General features: G+C 42.1%; 1 protein-coding gene across 1 annotated transcript in view; it reads left to right on the forward strand.

Moving 5' to 3' along the window:
• The first annotated feature begins 1,796 nt into the window (after window positions 1-1,796).
• Window positions 1,797-20,993, forward strand: part of SKOR1 (SKI family transcriptional corepressor 1) — a 62,491-nt gene continuing 43,294 nt past the window's right edge. Inside the window, exon 1 of the mRNA XM_069766413.1 lies at window positions 1,797-3,380. Within this exon, the coding sequence (XP_069622514.1) occupies window positions 1,797-3,380 (1,584 nt within the window). The remainder of the gene's footprint in view (window positions 3,381-20,993) is intronic.

The following is a 20,993-nucleotide window of genomic DNA, read 5'->3' on the forward strand; positions in this document are numbered from 1 at the left end:
CAGCATATACTACATATACAAAAATTAGTAAACAAACAGGACACAAAATAAATTCACAGTTGCCACACAACATATAGGAGGTTAGGAGTCACATATCTGAGACATGAAATCACAATATATATATAAATGTAGGAAGCAGAGACTTGGTGACATTGGACACACGGTGGCTTGTTGGGATCATTCTTATTGCCAGTTCCTGGGTTCTCTGCTCCTCTCAGAGATGGCGGAGGGACTGATATACAATGCAGTGTTCCCATCGGTTGTATGATCGGCCATGTCTCCGGATCGGTGGCTCGCAGAGGTCCCCGGATCCGTGTCCAGCAGTGTGCCCAGGACCCTCCGCCACCTGTGTGCCCTCAGTGAGGAGCTGGGACCCCCTGCCCAGCCTCCTGCTCCACACTGTGACATCGGGTCCATTGTGTCCTCCAGGAATGTCTCCCAGCACCCACACAGTATAATGCAGGGACTATACTCTGCCCAGGTCTGCACTGTCTCCTACCGCCATTTATTATTTATAGTAACGTGTCCGGTGTGTTCTGTGCATCAGACGGGGCCAGACGATCCGAGAGACACCGGCGGGAATAGTGGGACTGGTCCTGACCCCAGGAGCTGACCGGCTAATATCGGTGTGTGACCACAAAACACACGTAACACAGCCCGCTCTGCCAATTAGGACACGTTCACACTAGCAGTATTCGGTCAGTATTTTACATCAGTATTTGTAGCCAAAACCAGGAGTGGAACAATCAGAGGAAAAGTATAATAGAAACATATGCACCACTTCTGCATTTATCACCCACTCCTGGATTAGGATTACTAATACTGGGGTAAAATACTGACCAAATACTGAACTTTCACCCTTTCCTTCCGACATCATTATAATTGTTTCAGAATAATAGAAAGACTATTCCTGCACCGCTATTTATTATAGCTATCGTTATGATAATGCAACTGCAATATAATAGAAATGTAAGATAAATTAGTTATATCACACTGGACTATATGGGAAAAAACGGAATCATATTCGCACAAATAATGTTATTTTCGTATAGAATATGTGGAAATATGAAAATTCCACCGACTGTGGCGTAATTAAACGAAATCTTCTGCTCTAAGAAATAACAATGTAATATTACTAGTGGCAGTGATAGAAACGAGAAGAATCACACTATTACTGTGCTGGGCAGAGAAGAGCTTATCATTGGCCCTTCACAGGCTGAGAACCAACAACAACATGTTTCTGTTTTCCTCTTACATTACAAAAAGTTACGAAAAATACTAAAAATATTTACTTGTGGGGAGAAAACAAAACCCGCAACATTGTAGCATCTGCAAATTATCAGTATCATTGGCATGTCATAGTATAGAGATGGTCTATGTGCTATACATTCACAGAATCACTGTTATATATATAGAGACACATAAATACAAATATTTACATACAAATATATATGTTTAATTATATATATATACACAAAAAAAAATATATATATATACTTAGAACTATATATGTGTATTTACATGTATAGGTTAATAAGTTTAGACAGTGTGGCATTAGCCAGGCAATTGTTTTCGATTACATATTAACATTACATATCACAAATATTCCATCCATCCAGCTGCATATATACCGAACTCTATCTGTAGTCTATATTATGTGTTGTGCCTGATATATATGTGCAGCACCGGCTCGTTGGGTCCTGTACATATATACATATATTTGGCTTTTTACAGATGTACTGGTCGCCTTTGTGCTGATGACTGTCGCCCCCGTTGTATCTTGCAGGGCAGACGCCATGGAGGGGATGAGCGGCCAGAGGGAGCCCGGCTCCTCGCCCAGCACGAAGCCCCCAGGCCAGGACCCCCAGCCCTTCTCGTCCCTGAAGCCCAACCAGGTGGGGGAGACGTCGCTGTACGGGGTGCCCATCGTGTCGCTGGTGATAGACGGCCAGGAGCGCCTGTGCCTGGCGCAGATCTCCAACACTCTGCTGAAGAGCTACAGCTACAACGAGATCCACAACCGGCGGGTGGCGCTGGGCATCACGTGCGTGCAGTGCACCCCGGTGCAGCTGGAGATCCTGCGCCGGGCGGGGGCCATGCCCATCTCGTCCCGCCGCTGCGGGATGATCACTAAGCGGGAGGCCGAGCGCCTGTGCAAGTCGTTCCTGGGGGAGCACCGCCCGCCCAAGCTGCCCGAGAACTTCGCCTTCGATGTGGTGCACGAGTGCGCCTGGGGCTGCCGGGGCAGCTTCATCCCCGCCCGCTACAACAGCTCCCGGGCCAAGTGCATCAAGTGCGGCTACTGCGGCCTCTACTTCTCCCCCAACAAGTTCATCTTCCACTCGCACCGCGCCCCGGACTCCAAGTACACCCAGCCCGACGCCGCCAACTTCAACAGCTGGAGGCGGCACCTGCGGCTCAGCGACCCCACCGCCTCCGACGACCTGGCGCACTCCTGGGAGGACGTCAAGGCCATGTTCAACGGCGGCACCCGCAAGAGAGCCTTCCCCTCCCCGGCGTCCAGCAGCAGCTCTGCCCGCCAGCACCTGGAGCTCCGGCCACCGCCGCCTCCGCCGCCACCGGCCAAGAGCCTGCGCGGGGACGAGGAGCAGGCGGCCCGCAGCTTCCCGCTCATCCCGGTACCCAGCAAGGGCTTCTCCGGGGTGCTGCACAAGATGACGCCGCCGCTCTTCCCGCCGCCCCCCTATGGCTTCCCGGCCTTCGGTCTGTGCGCCAAGAAGGATGACAGCGGCCTGGGGGACAAGGGGGCGCTGCCCGGCGTCTTCTGGCCGGCCGCCCCGGCCTCCAAGGACTCGGTATACCCGCCCTTCCCTGTCTTCTGGCCGGCAGCCGGAGCCCTGCCGGTCCCCTCTTACCCAGCCTTGTCCCAGCAGCAGGCGTCGGCCAAGACCGCGGGGGAGGCGGCGGAGGAGCCGGAGAGCAGCGGAGAAGCCCAGGAGGAGCAGTCTGCCAACCGGGAGGAAGAGCGCTCCGGGGACGAGGGGAGGCCCGGGGAGCCGCTCACGCCCAGAAAGCTCCGCTACATCTCCGCCTTCAGGCCGGTGGTGAAGGCTGCGGAGAGTCTGGCCAAGTTATACGGCAGCCGGGAGGTGTACGGGCCCAGCCGGCCGCCGGGGTACAGCTCCCCCGACCTGCTGAGCGACACCTCCAGCTACCGCTCCGCCTCTCCCGGCCCCGACACTGCGGACGAACCAGAAGTAGACGTGGAGTCCAGCCGCTTCCCCGAGGAGGACCGAGGAGCCAGCGTAGTCCCGGGGCCGTGCTCCAGCGCCTCCTCCCCGGCATCAGCCCGGGACACCGAGGACAGGAGGGAGCAAAGCCCGAGGGCGGACAGTCCGAGGAGCACCGGCGGCTACCAGGTGAGGAGCGGGGCCAGGAACGTGCGCAGAAACCACGGGTGTAATAATATACAGGGGTGTAATAATATACAGGGGTGTAATAATATACAGGGATAGACGATGGGTGTAATATACACAGACGAACTATGGGTGTAACATATACATATAAACCACTGGTGTAATTAATACACATAAACCGTAGGTGTAAGATACACAGATAAACTATGGGTGTATTATATACACATAAACTACAGGTGTAATATACTACCCTTGTAATATACACAGAAAAACTACAGGTGTAATATATACACATAAACCACAGGTGTAATGTACACAGACAAACTACGGGTGTAATTACACAAGTAAACTACAGGTGTAACATATACACAAATAAACTACGGGTGTAACATATACACAAATAAACTATGGGTGTAATATACACAAATAAACTACGGGTGTAATATATACACATAAACCATGGGTGTGATATACCCAGATCAACTACAGGTGTAACAGATACACATAAACCACGGGTGTAATATACACAGATCAACTACGGGTGTATTATATACACATAAACTATAGGTGTAATATACCACAGGTGTAATATACACAGATAAACTACAGATCTAGTATATCCACATAAAACACAGGTGTAATGCACACAGACGAAGTAGGGGTGTAACATATACACATAAACCATGGGTGTAATATACACAGACGAACTACGGGTGTAACATATACACATATACCACGGGTGTAATATACACAGATAAACTATGGGTGTAATGTATACACATAAACCACGGGTGTAATATACACAGATCAACTACGGGTGTAACATACACAAAAACCACAGGTGTAATAAACCACTGGTGTAGTATAAACACAAAACCCACGGATATAATATACACACATAAATACGGGTGTAATATACACACGTAAACTATGGGTGTAATATACACAGAAACTACAGGTGTAATATACCACTGGTGTAATATACACACATAAATAAACTACAGGTGTAATATACCACTGGTGTAATATTCACACAAAACCCACGAATATAATATACACACATAAATATGGGTGTAATATACACACAAACTACAGGTGTAATATATACACATAAACCACAGGTGTAATATACACAGATCAACTATGGGTGTAATGTATACACATAAACCACGGGTGTAATATACACAGATCAACTGCGGGTGTAACATGCACACAAACCACAGGTGTAATATACCACTGGTGTAATATACATACACAACCCACGGATGCAATATACACACATAAAATATGGGTGTAATATACACACGTAAACTACGGGTGTAATATACACAGATAAACTACAAGTGTAACATATACACATAAGCCACGAGTGTAATATACCACTAGTGTAATATACACACAAACTATGGGTGTAATATACGCACAAAAAACACGGGTGTAATATACTCAGATAATATGTGTGTAAAATATACACATAAACCACAGGTGTAACATACACAGATAAACTACGGGTGTAACATATACATATAAACCACTGGTGTAATATACACAGATAAACTACAAGTGTAATATATACAGAGATAAACTACGGGTGTAATATACACAGCTAAACTACGGCTGTATCATATACACATAAACCACATGTGTAATATACACAGATAAACTATGGGTGTAAAATACACAGATAAAGTACGGGTGTAATATATACACAAACTATCAGTGTAATATACAATGGGTGTAACATACACAGATCAACTACGGGTATAATATACACACACAAACCACCAGTGTAACATACTACTGGTGTAATATACACACATGAACTACGGGTGTATTATACACGCAAAAACCACAGGTGTAATATACACAAAAAAACCACCAGTGTAATATATACACAAAAACCACGGGTGTAATATAACCAGATAAACTATGGGCGTAACATATACACATAAACCAAGGGTATAATATACACAGATAAACTATGGATGTAACATATACACTTAACTACAGGTGTAACGTACAAACAAAACCCACGGGTGTAATATATGCACAAAACCCTCGTATATAATATACACACACAAACAACGGGTGTAGAATACACACAAAAACCACAGGTGTATTATACACATATAAACTATAGGGGTAATATATACACACAAACCACGGGTGAAATATACACACAGCTACTACAGATGTATTATATACACACACATACTACAAATGTAATACATACAGATAAACCATGGGTGTAATATATCACTGGTGTAATATACACAAAAAATACAGGTATAATATATACACATACATACTACGGGTGTAATATAGACACACAAACTATGGGTGTCATATGCACACATAAACCACAGGTGTCATATGTACTCATAAACCACGGGCGTCAGATACAGACATAAACCACGGGTGTCATATACACACACATAAACCACAGGTGTCATATACACACATAAACCACAGATGTTATATACACACATAAACCACGGGTGTCATATACACACACATGAACTACTGATGTAATATGTACACGTAAATGATGGGTATAGTATGTAAACACAAACTGCGGCTGTAATGTGTATACATACAGGTAAGCCACAGGTGTAATATATGCACATAAACAACGGGTGTAATATATACACATAAACTACAGGTGTAATATAAACACATAAACTACGGGTGTAAATGTGTACAGATAAGCTACAGGTACAATATATACACAAACTACGGTGTATATATATATATATATATATATATATATATACATACATACATATATATATATATATATATATATATATATATATATATATATATATATATATATATATATATATATATATATATATATATATATATATAAAAAAACAAATCAGCACTTCCAATGTGAACACGTGCAAGCTGCAAACTGCAACACAGAGATAAACATGTGCTGCTGTGGTCTTTTTTTTCTATCTATCTATCTATCTATCTATCTATCTATCTATCTATCTATCTATCTATAGATATATGTGTGTGTATATATATATATATATACAGTGGGGCAAAAAAGTATTTAGTCAGTCAGCAATAGTGCAAGTTCCACCACTTAAAAAGATGAGAGGCGTCTGTAATTTACATCATAGGTAGACCTCAACTATGGGAGACAAACTGAGAAATAGAAATCCAGAAAATCACATTGTCTGTTTTTTTAACAATTTATTTGCATATTATGGTGGAAAATAAGTATTTGGTCAGAAACAAACAATCAAGATTTCTGGCTCTCACAGACCTGTAACTTCTTCTTTAAGAGTCTCCTCTTTCCTCCACTCATTACCTGTAGTAATGGCACCTGTTTAAACTTGTTATCAGTATAAAAAGACACCTGTGCACACCCTCAAACAGTCTGACTCCAAACTCCACTATGGTGAAGACCAAAGAGCTGTCAAAGGACACCAGAAACAAAATTGTAGCCCTGCACCAGGCTGGGAAGACTGAATCTGCAATAGCCAACCAGCTTGGAGTGAAGAAATCAACAGTGGGAGCAATAATTAGAAAATGGAAGACATACAAGACCACTGATAATCTCCCTCGATCTGGGGCTCCACGCAAAATCCCACCCCGTGGGGTCAGAATGATCACAAGAGCGGTGAGCAAAAATCCCAGAACCACGCGGGGGGACCTAGTGAATGAACTGCAGAGAGCTGGGACCAATGTAACAAGGCCTACCATAAGTAACATACTACGCCACCATGGACTCAGATCCTGCAGTGCCAGACGTGTCCCACTGCTTAAGCCAGTACATGTCCGGACCCGTCTGAAGTTTGCTAGAGAGCATTTGGATGATCCAGAGGAGTTTTGGGAGAATGTCCTATGGTCTGATGAAACCAAGCTGGAACTGTTTGGTAGAAACACAACTTGTCGTGTTTGGAGGAAAAAGAATACTGAGTTGCATCCATCAAACACCATACCTACTGTAAAGCATGGTGGTGGAAACATCATGCTTTGGGGCTGTTTCTCTGCAAAGGGGCCAGGACGACTGATCCGGGTACATGAAAGAATGAATGGGGCCATGTATCGTGAGATTTTGAGTGCAAACCTCCTTCCATCAGCAAGGGCATTGAAGATGAAACGTGGCTGGGTCTTTCAACATGACAATGATCCAAAGCACACCGCCAGGGCAACGAAGGAGTGGCTTCGTAAGAAGCATTTCAAGGTCCTGGAGTGGCCTAGCCAGTCTCCAGATCTCAACCCTATAGAAAACCTTTGGAGGGAGTTGAAAGTCCGTGTTGCCAAGCGAAAAGCCAAAAAAATCACTGCTCTAGAGGAGATCTGCATGGAGGAATGGGCCAACATACCAACAACAGTGTGTGGCAACCTTGTGAAGACTTACAGAAAACGTTTGACCTCTGTCATTGCCAACAAAGGATATATTAGAAAGTATTGAGATGAAATTTTGTTTCTGACCAAATACTTATTTTCCACCATAATATGCAAATAAAATGTTAAAAAAACAGACAATGTGATTTTCTGGATTTTTTTTTCTCAGTTTGTCTCCCATAGTTGAGGTCTACCTATGATGTAAGTTACAGACGCCTCTCATCTTTTTAAGTGGTGGAACTTGCACTATTGCTGACTGACTAAATACTTTTTTGCCCCACTGTATATACATATATATATATATACTAGATGGTGGCCCGATTCCAACGCATCGGGTATTCTAGAATATGCATGTCCACGTAGTATATTGCCCAGCCACGTAGTATATTGCCCAGCTACGTAGTATATTGCCCAGTCACGTAGTATATTGCCCATGGTTGAAGTGAAGGACAGCATCCAGTCAGGGTGAAAAGATTCTTCTTTATTGAGCCATAAATGCCATAATTGCAACGTTTCAACCTCTAGGGTCTTTGTCAAGCATGCCAAAACCTTTATTTTGTAGTATATTGCCCAGTCACGTACTATATTGCCCAGTCACGTAGTATATTGCCCAGTCACGTAGTATGTTGCCCAGTCACGTAGTATGTTGCCCAGTCACGTAGTATATTGCCCAGCCACGTAGTATATTGCTCAGTGACGTAGTATATTGCCCAGCCACGTAGTATATAGCAGAGCCACGTAGTACGGTATATTGCCCAGCCACGTAGTATATTGCCCAGCCACGTAGTATATTGCTCAGTGACGTAGTATATTGCCCAGCCACGTAGTATATAGCAGAGCCACGTAGTACGGTATATTGCCCAGTCACGTAGCATATTGCCCAGCCACGTAGCATATTGCCCAGCTACGGAGTATATTGTCAAGCACAGAGCCACATAGTATAGAGACTTAAAAAAAAAATAAACATATACTCACCTTCCGAAGGCCCGTTGGAAGTCCTGCTATACTCACCATCCGCCGCCTTTGCCGCTCCTCGCCACGCTCCCGGGACCGCTCCATTGCGGGGACACACAGGGTTAATAGCAGCGGTAACGGAGTGTGTTACACCGCGGGCCGTTACCGCTGCCATTAACTCTGTGTGAGCGGTGAGTGGAGGGGATTACGGAGCGGGCAGTGAGTGCAGGGGAGTAGGGGAGGAACTAATTGGACTGTGCCCGTCACTGATTGGTCGCAGCAGCCATGACAGGCAGCTGCCGAGACCAATCAGCGAATGAATAACCGTGACAGAAGGACAGACAGACGGAAGTGACCCTTTGACAATTATATATATAGATATAGAACATGTAGAATATATACCATGTAGTACACAAAATACAGATAAAACTTACAAGTGAATTATATGCATAGACCATACTGTAGAGACCATAGATTGTAGTAATAGAACAAACATGTAATGCACGCAAATATACACAGTGTATTTATAGAGCATATATGTCAAACATACTGAAGATAAAATATACTAAGCAATTATAATGTAGAGCACATGAGGTAGGACATAAATATTGAGCACATAAAACATACATACAGTGGGGCAAAAAAGTATATAGTCAGTCAGCAATAGTGCAAGTTCCACCACTTAAAAAGATGAGAGGCGTCTGTAATTTACATCATAGGTACACCTCAACTATGGGAGACAAACTGAGAAAAAAAAATCCAGAAAATCACATTGTCTGTTTTTTTTAACAATTTATTTGCATATTATGGTGGAAAATAAGTATTTGGTCAGAAACAAACAATCAAGATTTCTGGCTCTCACAGACCTGTAACTTCTTCTTTAAGAGTCTCCTCTTTCCTCCACTCATTACCTGTAGTAATGGCACCTGTTTAAACTTGTTATCAGTATAAAAAGACACCTGTGCACACCCTCAAACAGTCTGACTCCAAACTCCACTATGGTGAAGACCAAAGAGCTGTCAAAGGACACCAGAAACAAAATTGTAGCCCTGCACCAGGCTGGGAAGACTGAATCTGCAATAGCCAACCAGCTTGGAGTGAAGAAATCAACAGTGGGAGCAATAATTAGAAAATGGAAGACATACAAGACCACTGATAATCTCCCTCGATCTGGGGGCTCCACGCAAAATCCCACCCCGTGGGGTCAGAATGATCACAAGAACGGTGAGCAAAAATCCCAGAACCACACGGGGGGACCTAGTGAATGAACTGCAGAGAGCTGGGACCAATGTAACAAGGCCTACCATAAGTAACACACTACGCCACCATGGACTCAGATCCTGCAGTGCCAGACGTGTCCCACTGCTTAAGCCAGTACATGTCCAGGCCCGTCTGAAGTTTGCTAGAGAGCATTTGGATGATCCAGAGGAGTTTTGGGAGAATGTCCTATGGTCTGATGAAACCAAACTGGAACTGTTTGGTAGAAACACAACTTGTCGTGTTTGGAGGAAAACGAATACTGAGTTGCATCCATCAAACACCATACCTACTGTAAAGCATGGTGGTGGAAACATCATGCTTTGGGGCTGTTTCTCTGCAAAGGGGCCAGGACGACTGATCCGGGTACATGAAAGAATGAATAGGGCCATGTATCGTGAGATTTTGAGTGCAAACCTCCTTCCATCAGCAAGGGCATTGAAGATGAAACGTGGCTGGGTCTTTCAACATGACAATGATCCAAAGCACACCGCCAGGGCAACGAAGGAGTGGCTTCGTAAGAAGCATTTCAAGGCCCTGGAGTGGCCTAGCCAGTCTCCAGATCTCAACCCTATAGAAAACCTTTGGAGGGAGTTGAAAGTCCGTGTTGCCAAGCGAAAAGCCAAAAACATCACTGCTCTAGAGGAGATCTGCATGGAGGAATGGGCCAACATACCAACAACAGTGTGTGGCAACCTTGTGAAGACTTACAGAAAACGTTTGACCTCTGTCATTGCCAACAAAGGATATATTACAAAGTATTGAGATGAAATTTTGTTTCTGACCAAATACTTATTTTCCACCATAATATGCAAATAAATTGTTATAAAAACAGACAATGTGATTTTCTGGATTTTTTTTTCTCAGTTTGTCTCCCATAGTTGAGGTCTACCTATGATGTAAATTACAGACGCCTCTCATCTTTTTAAGTGGTGGAACTTGCACTATTGCTGACTGACTAAATACTTTTTTGCCCCACTGTATATAAGATACGTGTAGTGCACAGAGAGGACAGCCACTTAGGGTATACATATTTAACAGATATGTAGGGTAATATAAGTTTCAGTTGCATCAAATATGTGCACATTTAACGTACAAATAGATCTCATATACAAAATCAGTAAAAATATGTATAATGTAGTGTATATTTATAGCACATGTATTGTGCACACTTACTATCTATGTTTAAAACACTTATCATACACACATGATATACATGCACAGCAAATATACCATGCATACAATATACTTGTACAGCACATATACCTTACACCCATGATATTCATAAACAGGATTTATAATACAGTCAATATACATGTTCAACACACATACCATACATTCATGATATACATATACAGTAAATACATAAAAAATAAAAATACCATACACACACAATACATGTACAGCACACATACCATACACTCATGATATGCATGTACATCACATACAATATACTTGTACATCACACATAAAATAAACATATGATTTACATGTACTTCACACATACCATAAACATCATGTACATGTAAAGTACAGACACCATACACATTATATACATGTGAATTATGCCTACCATACAGCCATATACATGTACAGCATACTCACATGATATCTGTGTACAGTTCAGACACCATATAGATGATATACATGTACAACACACAAAATATACATGTACAATACACATACCATACCCACATATACATTTACAGCATACAGACTGTACACACATGATTTACATGTGCATCACACATTGCATACACACATGATATACATGTACACCACACATGCCTTACTCATATTAGTGTGAAGAACACATACTATACACACATACCATACATGTACATCACACATGCCATACACACGATACTGCATGTACAGACACATACCACACGCGATATATATGTACATCACACGTCATACACACGATATACATGTACAGAACACATATCACTCACACATGATATACATGTACAGAATATATACTGCTCACACATGATATATATGTACATCACACATACCATACACATAATATTAATGTGCAACACACGTTCCATATAATCAATATACACGTAAAACTCTTACCATACACTCATGATATATATGCAGAACACACATAACATACACACATGATATATATGTACATCACACATACCATACATACATGATATACATATACAACACACATACCAAACATATATACATGATATACATATACAACACACATACCATACACATAATATTCATGTGCAACACACGTTCCATATAATCAATATACATGGAAAACACTTACCATACACTCATGATATATATGCAAAGCACACATACCATACACACGATATATATGTACATCACATACCATACATACATGATATACATATACAACACACATACGTACATGATATACATATACAACACACATACCATACACGCATGATCTACATGTACAGAACACATACCATACACATGATATTAAAGTCCAGTACATATACCACACAAGCGTTATATATGCCACACATACCATACACGCATAACATACATGTACACCACACTTATTGTACTCGCAGGACACACGTTAATTCTCCATTACAATGAACTGATAAACTCCATTTTACCTACTAAAGTGCCACAATAACTAGGGCACAGGCTGTATCGGCCGCAGCTCCCCACCGATGTGTCATGTATAGATTGTGCTGTTTGCTCTGTACTCACCAGTGTCACGTGAGGGGCAGCTGTAGGGTGAACACTTGTTCGGCCCACCGCTATCACTCCTGACCCCCGAGCATGCATGATCTTTGTAGGTTGGGGAATGACCAACATCCCACACACCCTATACTTCTGATTGCCGGTATTGGGGCCCGTTCGTGCAGCCATGAAAACCGCACTTTTGGTCAACATTTATTCTATGTGTATGTCCCGCTGTATGGAGTTTGTGTCTACGTTTACAAGATTGTCCAGCTGACCCTTCAAGAAGTGATGGAATTGTGGAGTAGGGGCTCAGTGCTGAAGTCTTAATTTAGTGCGCCCGCTCAGCCTTAGTATTTAACAGCTCAGAGTCATAACTTTAACCCCTGGTATCCTGGTGCAAAATCTTTACCGGGGCCACAACTACTCCATGTAATTTCCAGAGCTCTCTGATGAGGCAGAAGGGTTGTTGGGCAACTTTACTCCTGGGCCTTGTCGCCATTTCCTCCCCTGCAGCCCACATAGCCTTGTTGTGTTTCGGGAAGGTCTTTCTTATGCTTGGCACTGGTGTCCATACTAAGGCAGGCAACTGTCCGTCCATATATTTAATCTTTGCACAGTGTCCTAAGTAGTAGGAATTGAATCTCCTGAATACTTTGGTCATGTCAGGTATGCTGTATGTACTGGATTAATGTAGTGCTACTTACTGGGGTGGTGATGGCTAGCCTGTCCATAGAGGCGACTATAGATTTGTGACAGTGCGAGGCCCGTCTACAGGAATCACTCTTTACATCAGTGCTACAGTAATAGAAAGCTGAAGCACGATTTCAGACCTGGTCCAGTATTCTCAGTCATTACAGTATTAGTCTAACAACTAACAATAAAGATGTATAATAAGAGAGTTAGACTGTAAACATTTTTTTAATCATAGCAAAAGATTTTTACCTGTATTATATCCTAATTATAACTTGTATATCTGATCATTTAGCTTTTTTTAATGATATGTTTGCAGTATCTAGCAGATCATGATAGTGTGTAACCCACCAGTGATATTCCCAGCACTAATACATGTGCTGTGGTTGGTAAATAACCCTCCATCAGGACAATAGTTATATGTACAAATATTGTGTATAGTGGTCGATGGGCACTTACACTAACACCAATATTAAGTAGAGATAGTAGTCTGTACTGCGTAAACACCAGTATTGTGCAGATGTAGTGGTTTGTTCCCTCTGAGCACTAGTACTGTTTAGATTTGGTACTTTGTACCCTGTAAACACTAGTCTTGTACAGATATAGTAGACTGTACCCTGTAAACACCAGGATTGTGGACATGCAGTAGTCTGTAACCTAGAGACACCAGTTTTGTGCATCTGTGGTCTGTGCGCCCTCCAGTACCAGTAGGTGACTCATTGTGTTCAAGATAATTGTACTTGTTTTTTGTCATGAAAATCCGATAAAAAAATGTACACAAGAACAAAGTATAAAAAATACAAATTTTATTAAAGAAAAAACACAAAAAACAGTAACATACAAAACAACAAAATACTAAACCGGGGCAGGCGTCGGCACCCACCGGAGGTATCTACTTACAGATTGATATAGGTAACTGCTCTTGGAGGTTCTCTATGATTAGTGATTCTTTTTGATATCATGCTTACAGACCTACCATGTGCACCATTTTGGTCCATTTAGTTTTCTGTGAAGTGCCTCTTTATTGAGTATGGTGGGTTCCTGCACCGTTTTTGGTTTCCCATTCTGTGACACCTACCAGGTTTAGTATTTTGTTGTTTTGTATGTTACTGTTTTTTGTGTTTTTTCTTTAATAAAATTTGTATTTTTTATACTTTGTTCTTGTGTACATTTTTTTATCGGATTTTCATATTTTTCTGTACTGAACAGTTATTGTGTCCATCTAATGGGTAAAATAGGATTAGAACTAGGTTATTATCATGGTTTAATTAGATCTTTATTTGGTATGTGTATACCCCTATTTTTATTGACCCGATTCCTTCTGTTTTCATTGTTTTTTGTCATGTATACCCCTTTTCACGCGTAAACTACCATGGAACAAATGTCAATATAACAATGAATAATAATAATGTAGTAAAAAAATAAAATATAAATAATAATGTAGTAGTCTGTAACCTGGAGACACAAGTTTTGTGCAGATGTAGTAGTCTCTACCCAGTAGACACCAGTGTCATGCAGATGTAGTAGTTTGTGCCCAGGAAACACCAGTGTTGTGCAGATATAATAGTCTATTCCCAGAAAACACGAATATCCTGCCAATACAGTAGTCTATAGCCAGTCTGTACCCAGCAGACACCAGTAATGTGCTTATGTAGTTGTCTGCACCCAGTAAACACCAGATCCCAGCCAACATAGAAGTCAGTACCCAGAAAATATCAGTATTCTGCAGTTGTAGCAGTCTATACAGAGGGAACATCAGTATGGTAGCCGCTGGACGAGACCCGGAGGGTGGGAACTAGGCGGACATGACCTGGGCAGGAAGCAATAGACGATTTGGGGGAAATTGGAAAAGCAGTGGGGGACAGAAGCGAGGGAAGGGAAGGGGGGAAGGAAATGACATAGAGGAAGTGACATGGAGGAAGTGACATAAGCAGAGGGGGGGTTGGGGGGAACAAAAAGGATGCGGGAGGGGCCATAGCCCTCTTTGTTACTCAGGACGTCCGGACAGCAAGGGGGGGACGACATCGGGAAGAAGGGTAGACATCTAGGGCGAAAGTCACGGGGAGTCGACCTTTCCAGGGTCATGTGCAGATGAAGTAGTCTGTACCCAGTAAATATCAGTATTGTGCAGATGTAGCAGTCTGTACCCAGTAAATATCAGTATTGTGCAGATGTAGCAGTCTGTACCCAGTAAATATCAGTATTGTGCAGATGTAGCAGTCTGTACCCAGTGAATATCAGTATTGTGCAGATGTAGCAGTCTGTACCCAGTAAATATCAGTATTGTGCAGATGTAGCAGTCTGTACCCAGTGAATATCAGTATTGTGCAGATGTAGTAGTCTGTACCCAGTAAATATCAGTATTGTGCAGATGTAGTAGTCTGTACCCAGTAAATATCAGTATTGTGCAGATGTAGTAGTCTGTACCCAGTAAATATCAGTATTGTGCAGATGTAGCAGTCTGTACCCAGTGAATATCAGTATTGTGCAGATGTAGTAGTCTGTACCCAGTAAATATCAGTATTGTGCAGATGTAGCAGTCTGTACCCAGTGAATATCAGTATTGTGCAGATGTAGCAGTCTGTACCCAGTAAATATCAGTATTGTGCAGATGTAGCAGTCTGTACCCAGTGAATATCAGTATTGTGCAGATGTAGTAGTCTGTACCCAGTAAATATCAGTATTGTGCAGATGTAGTAGTCTGTACCCAGTAAATATCAGTATTGTGCAGATGTAGTAGTCTGTACCCAGTAAATATCAGTATTGTGCAGATGTAGCAGTCTGTACCCAGTGAATATCAGTATTGTGCAGATGTAGCAGTCTGTACCCAGTAAATATCAGTATTGTGCAGATGTAGCAGTCTGTACCCAGTAAATATCAGTATTGTGCAGATGTAGCAGTCTGTACCCAGTGAATATCAGTATTGTGCAGATGTAGTAGTCTGTACCCAGTAAATATCAGTATTGTGCAGATGTAGTAGTCTGTACCCAGTAAATATCAGTATTGTGCAGATGTAGTAGTCTGTACCCAGTAAATATCAGTATTGTGCAGATGTAGTAGTCTGTACCCAGTGAATATCAGTATTGTGCAGATGTAGTAGTCTGTACCCAGTAAATATCAGTATTGTGCAGATGTAGCAGTCTGTACCCAGTAAATATCAGTATTGTGCAGATGTAGCAGTCTGTACCCAGTGAATATCAGTATTGTGCAGATGTAGTAGTCTGTACCCAGTAAATATCAGTATTGTGCAGATGTAGTAGTCTGTACCCAGTAAATATCAGTATTGTGCAGATGTAGTAGTCTGTACCCAGTAAATATCAGTATTGTGCAGATGTAGTAGTCTGTACCCAGTAAATATCAGTATTGTGCAGATGTAGTAGTCTGTACCCAGTGAATATCAGTATTGTGCAGATGTAGCAGTCTGTACCCAGTAAATATCAGTATTGTGCAGATGTAGTAGTCTGTACCCAGTAAATATCAGTATTGTGCAGATGTAGTAGTCTGTACCCAGTAAATATCAGTATTGTGCAGATGTAGTAGTCTGTACCCAGTAAATATCAGCATTGTGCAGATGTAGCAGTCTGTACCCAGTAAATATCAGCATTGTGCAGATGTAGCAGTCTGTACCCAGTAAATATCAGTATTGTGCAGATGTAGTAGTCTGTACCCAGTGAATATCAGTATTGTGCAGATGTAGCAGTCTGTACCCAGTAAATATCAGTATTGTGCAGATGTAGTAGTCTGTACCCAGTAAATATCAGTATTGTGCAGATGTAGTAGTCTGTACCCAGTAAATATCAGTATTGTGCAGATGTAGTAGTCTGTACCCAGTAAATATCAGTATTGTGCAGATGTAGTAGTCTGTACCCAGTAAATATCAGTATTGTGCAGATGTAGTAGTCTGTACCCAGTAAATATCAGTATTGTGCAGATGTAGTAGTCTGTACCCAGTGAATATCAGTATTGTGCAGATGTAGCAGTCTGTACCCAGTAAATATCAGTATTGTGCAGATGTAGTAGTCTGTACCCAGTAAATATCAGTATTGTGCAGATGTAGCAGTCTGTACCCAGTAAATATCAGTATTGTGCAGATGTAGTAGTCTGTACCCAGTGAATATCAGTATTGTGCAGATGTAGCAGTCTGTACCCAGTAAATATCAGCATTGTGCAGATGTAGTAGTCTGTACCCAGTAAATATCAGCATTGTGCAGATGTAGTAGTCTGTACCCAGTAAATATCAGTATTGTGCAGATGTAGCAGTCTGTACCCAGTGAATATCAGTATTGTGCAGATGTAGTAGTCTGTACCCAGTAAATATCAGCATTGTGCAGATGTAGTAGTCTGTACCCAGTAAATATCAGCATTGTGCAGATGTAGCAGTCTGTACCCAGTAAATATCAGTATTGTGCAGATGTAGCAGTCTGTACCCAGTGAATATCAGTATTGTGCAGATGTAGTAGTCTGTACCCAGTGAATATCAGTATTGTGCAGATGTAGCAGTCTGTACCCAGTGAATATCAGTATTGTGCAGATGTAGTAGTCTGTACCCAGTGAATATCAGTATTGTGCAGATGTAGCAGTCTGTACCCAGTAAATATCAGTATTGTGCAGATGTAGCAGTCTGTACCCAGTAAATATCAGCATTGTGCAGATGTAGTAGTCTGTACCCAGTAAATATCAGTATTGTGCAGATGTAGCAGTCTGTACCCAGTAAATATCAGTATTGTGCAGATGTAGCAGTCTGTACCCAGTAAATATCAGTATTGTGCAGATGTAGTAGTCTGTACCCAGTAAATATCAGTATTGTGCAGATGTAGCAGTCTGTACCCAGTGAATATCAGTATTGTGCAGATGTAGTAGTCTGTACCCAGTAAATATCAGCATTGTGCAGATGTAGTAGTCTGTACCCAGTAAATATCAGCATTGTGCAGATGTAGCAGTCTGTACCCAGTAAATATCAGTATTGTGCAGATGTAGCAGTCTGTACCCAGTGAATATCAGTATTGTGCAGATGTAGTAGTCTGTACCCAGTAAATATCAGTATTGTGCAGATGTAGCAGTCTGTACCCAGTAAATATCAGTATTGTGCAGATGTAGTAGTCTGTACCCAGTGAATATCAGTATTGTGCAGATGTAGCAGTCTGTACCCAGTAAATATCAGCATTGTGCAGATGTAGTAGTCTGTACCCAGTAAATATCAGTATTGTGCAGATGTAGCAGTCTGTACCCAATAAATATCAGCATTGTGCAGATGTAGTAGTCTGTACCCAGTAAATATCAGCATTGTGCAGATGTAGTAGTCTGTACCCAGTAAATATCAGTATTGTGCAGATGTAGCAGTCTGTACCCAGTGAATATCAGTATTGTGCAGATGTAGTAGTCTGTACCCAGTAAATATCAGCATTGTGCAGATGTAGTAGTCTGTACCCAGTAAATATCAGCATTGTGCAGATGTAGCAGTCTGTACCCAGTAAATATCAGTATTTGCAGATGTAGCAGTCTGTACCCAGTGAATATCAGTATTGTGCAGATGTAGTAGTCTGTACCCAGTAAATATCAGTATTGTGCAGATGTAGCAGTCTGTACCCAGTGAATATCAGTATTGTGCAGATGTAGTAGTCTGTATCCAGTAAATATCAGTATTGTGCAGATGTAGCAGTCTGTACCCAGTGAATATCAGTATTGTGCAGATGTAGCAGTCTGTACCCAGTGAATATCAGTATTGTGCAGATGTAGTAGTCTGTACCCAGTAAATATCAGCATTGTGCAGATGTAGCAGTCTGTACCCAGTAAATATCAGTATTGTGCAGATGTAGCAGTCTGTACCCAGTAAATATCAGTATTGTGCAGATGTAGCAGTCTGTACCCAGTAAATATCAGTATTGTGCAGATGTAGTAGTCTGTACCCAGTAAATATCAGTATTGTGCAGATGTAGCAGTCTGTACCCAGTGAATATCAGTATTGTGCAGATGTAGTAGTCTGTATCCAGTAAATATCAGTATTGTGCAGATGTAGCAGTCTGTACCCAGTGAATATCAGTATTGTGCAGATGTAGTAGTCTGTACCCAGTAAATATCAGTATTGTGCAGATGTAGCAGTCTGTACCCAGTAAATATCAGTATTGTGCAGATGTAGCAGTCTGCACCCAGTAAATATCAGTATTGTGCAGATGTAGTAGTCTGTACCCAGTAAATATCAGTATTGTGCAGATGTAGCAGTCTGTACCCAGTAAATATCAGTATTGTGCAGATGTAGCAGTCTGTACCCAGTAAATATCAGTATTGTGCAGATGTAGCAGTCTGTACCCAGTAAATATCAGTATTGTGCAGATGTAGCAGTCTGTACCCAGTAAATATCAGTATTGTACAGATGTAGCAGTCTGTACCCAGTAAATATCAGTATTGTGCAGATGTAGCAGTCTGTAGTGTTGAGCCACCTCCCTAGTGTTCGGGTTCGGTTCGTCGAACAGGGACGTGTTCGACGAAATGTTCGTCGAACCCCATTGAAACCAATGGCAGACAAACACATACAAACACATAGAAAACACCTTAAAAGGTGTCCAAAAGCTGACAAACTGCTCAGAAGACACAACAAACACATGGAAAAGTCACAAATACATATAGTCATGCGAAAAGAAAAGAGGTGGAGGAGTAAAAGGAGGAGGAGACACAGATATATAGGCATGTCATGCCCTTCTAAAGTCAAGAAAGGCTGGAGTAAAAGTATAAGCTCACTCTACCAACAACCAGACGTCTTGACAAAAAAAAAATAAAATAAATATCTTTAGGTAGAATGGCGGCGGGTCCATTCAGAACACTTTCCTTAGAAGACATAGTGATACCCCCGTTGGGAGTTGTGCCAAAAAATGAACCCAATACATTCAGACTAATCCACCATTTGTCATATCCAAGGGGCAGGTCAGTAAACGACAACATCGACGCGGAACCAAGTGTACTGTACCTCCTTTGACGAGGCAATCAGGTGGATCAAGAAGTTGGTAAGGGGCACCCTAATGGCCAAAACAGACATTGAGGGGGTGTTCCGGTTACTACCTGTGCCTCCGAATAGTGTTCTCTCATTGGGCTGCTTCTGTGAAGGACTATACTACATAGATCGCTGTTTGCCCATGGGGTGCTCCATATCCTGCTCACTATTTGAGGCGTTTAGTTGCTTCTTCGAATGTGTCGTCATGGACGTTTGTAAGGCGGCACATATATCCATTACCTCGACGACTTCTTATGCCTAGGCCCAAAAGATTCGCCACAGTGTGAAAACATGCGGTAGTCCACCTGTGAGAAGGAGAGAGCTGGAGAGAGAGTGGACACCCCAGAGCCGAGGGGTTAGATTGAGAAAGAAAGAAGGCGGTGTAGCTTGCTTCATGGGTGGAGTACTCTGCTGAGTAGCAGAAATTGCTACTAGGCCCAAAAGGATTTCCTGGACCAAATGCCGTTAAAAAATAGTACTTAGATAAACAGGTGGTGTAGCTTGCTTCATGGGTGGGGTACGCTGCTGAGTAGCACCAAATTCTACTTGGCCCAAAAGGATTTCCTGGGCTAGATGCCATTACAAAATAGTAGTTAGGTAAACAGGCGGTGTAGCTTGCTTCATGGGTGGGGTACGCTGCTGAGTTGCACCAAATTCTACTAGGCCCAAAAGGATAT

This window comes from Ranitomeya imitator, chromosome 4 (assembly GCF_032444005.1).
Source record: "Ranitomeya imitator isolate aRanImi1 chromosome 4, aRanImi1.pri, whole genome shotgun sequence".
NCBI lineage: Eukaryota > Metazoa > Chordata > Amphibia > Anura > Dendrobatidae > Ranitomeya > Ranitomeya imitator.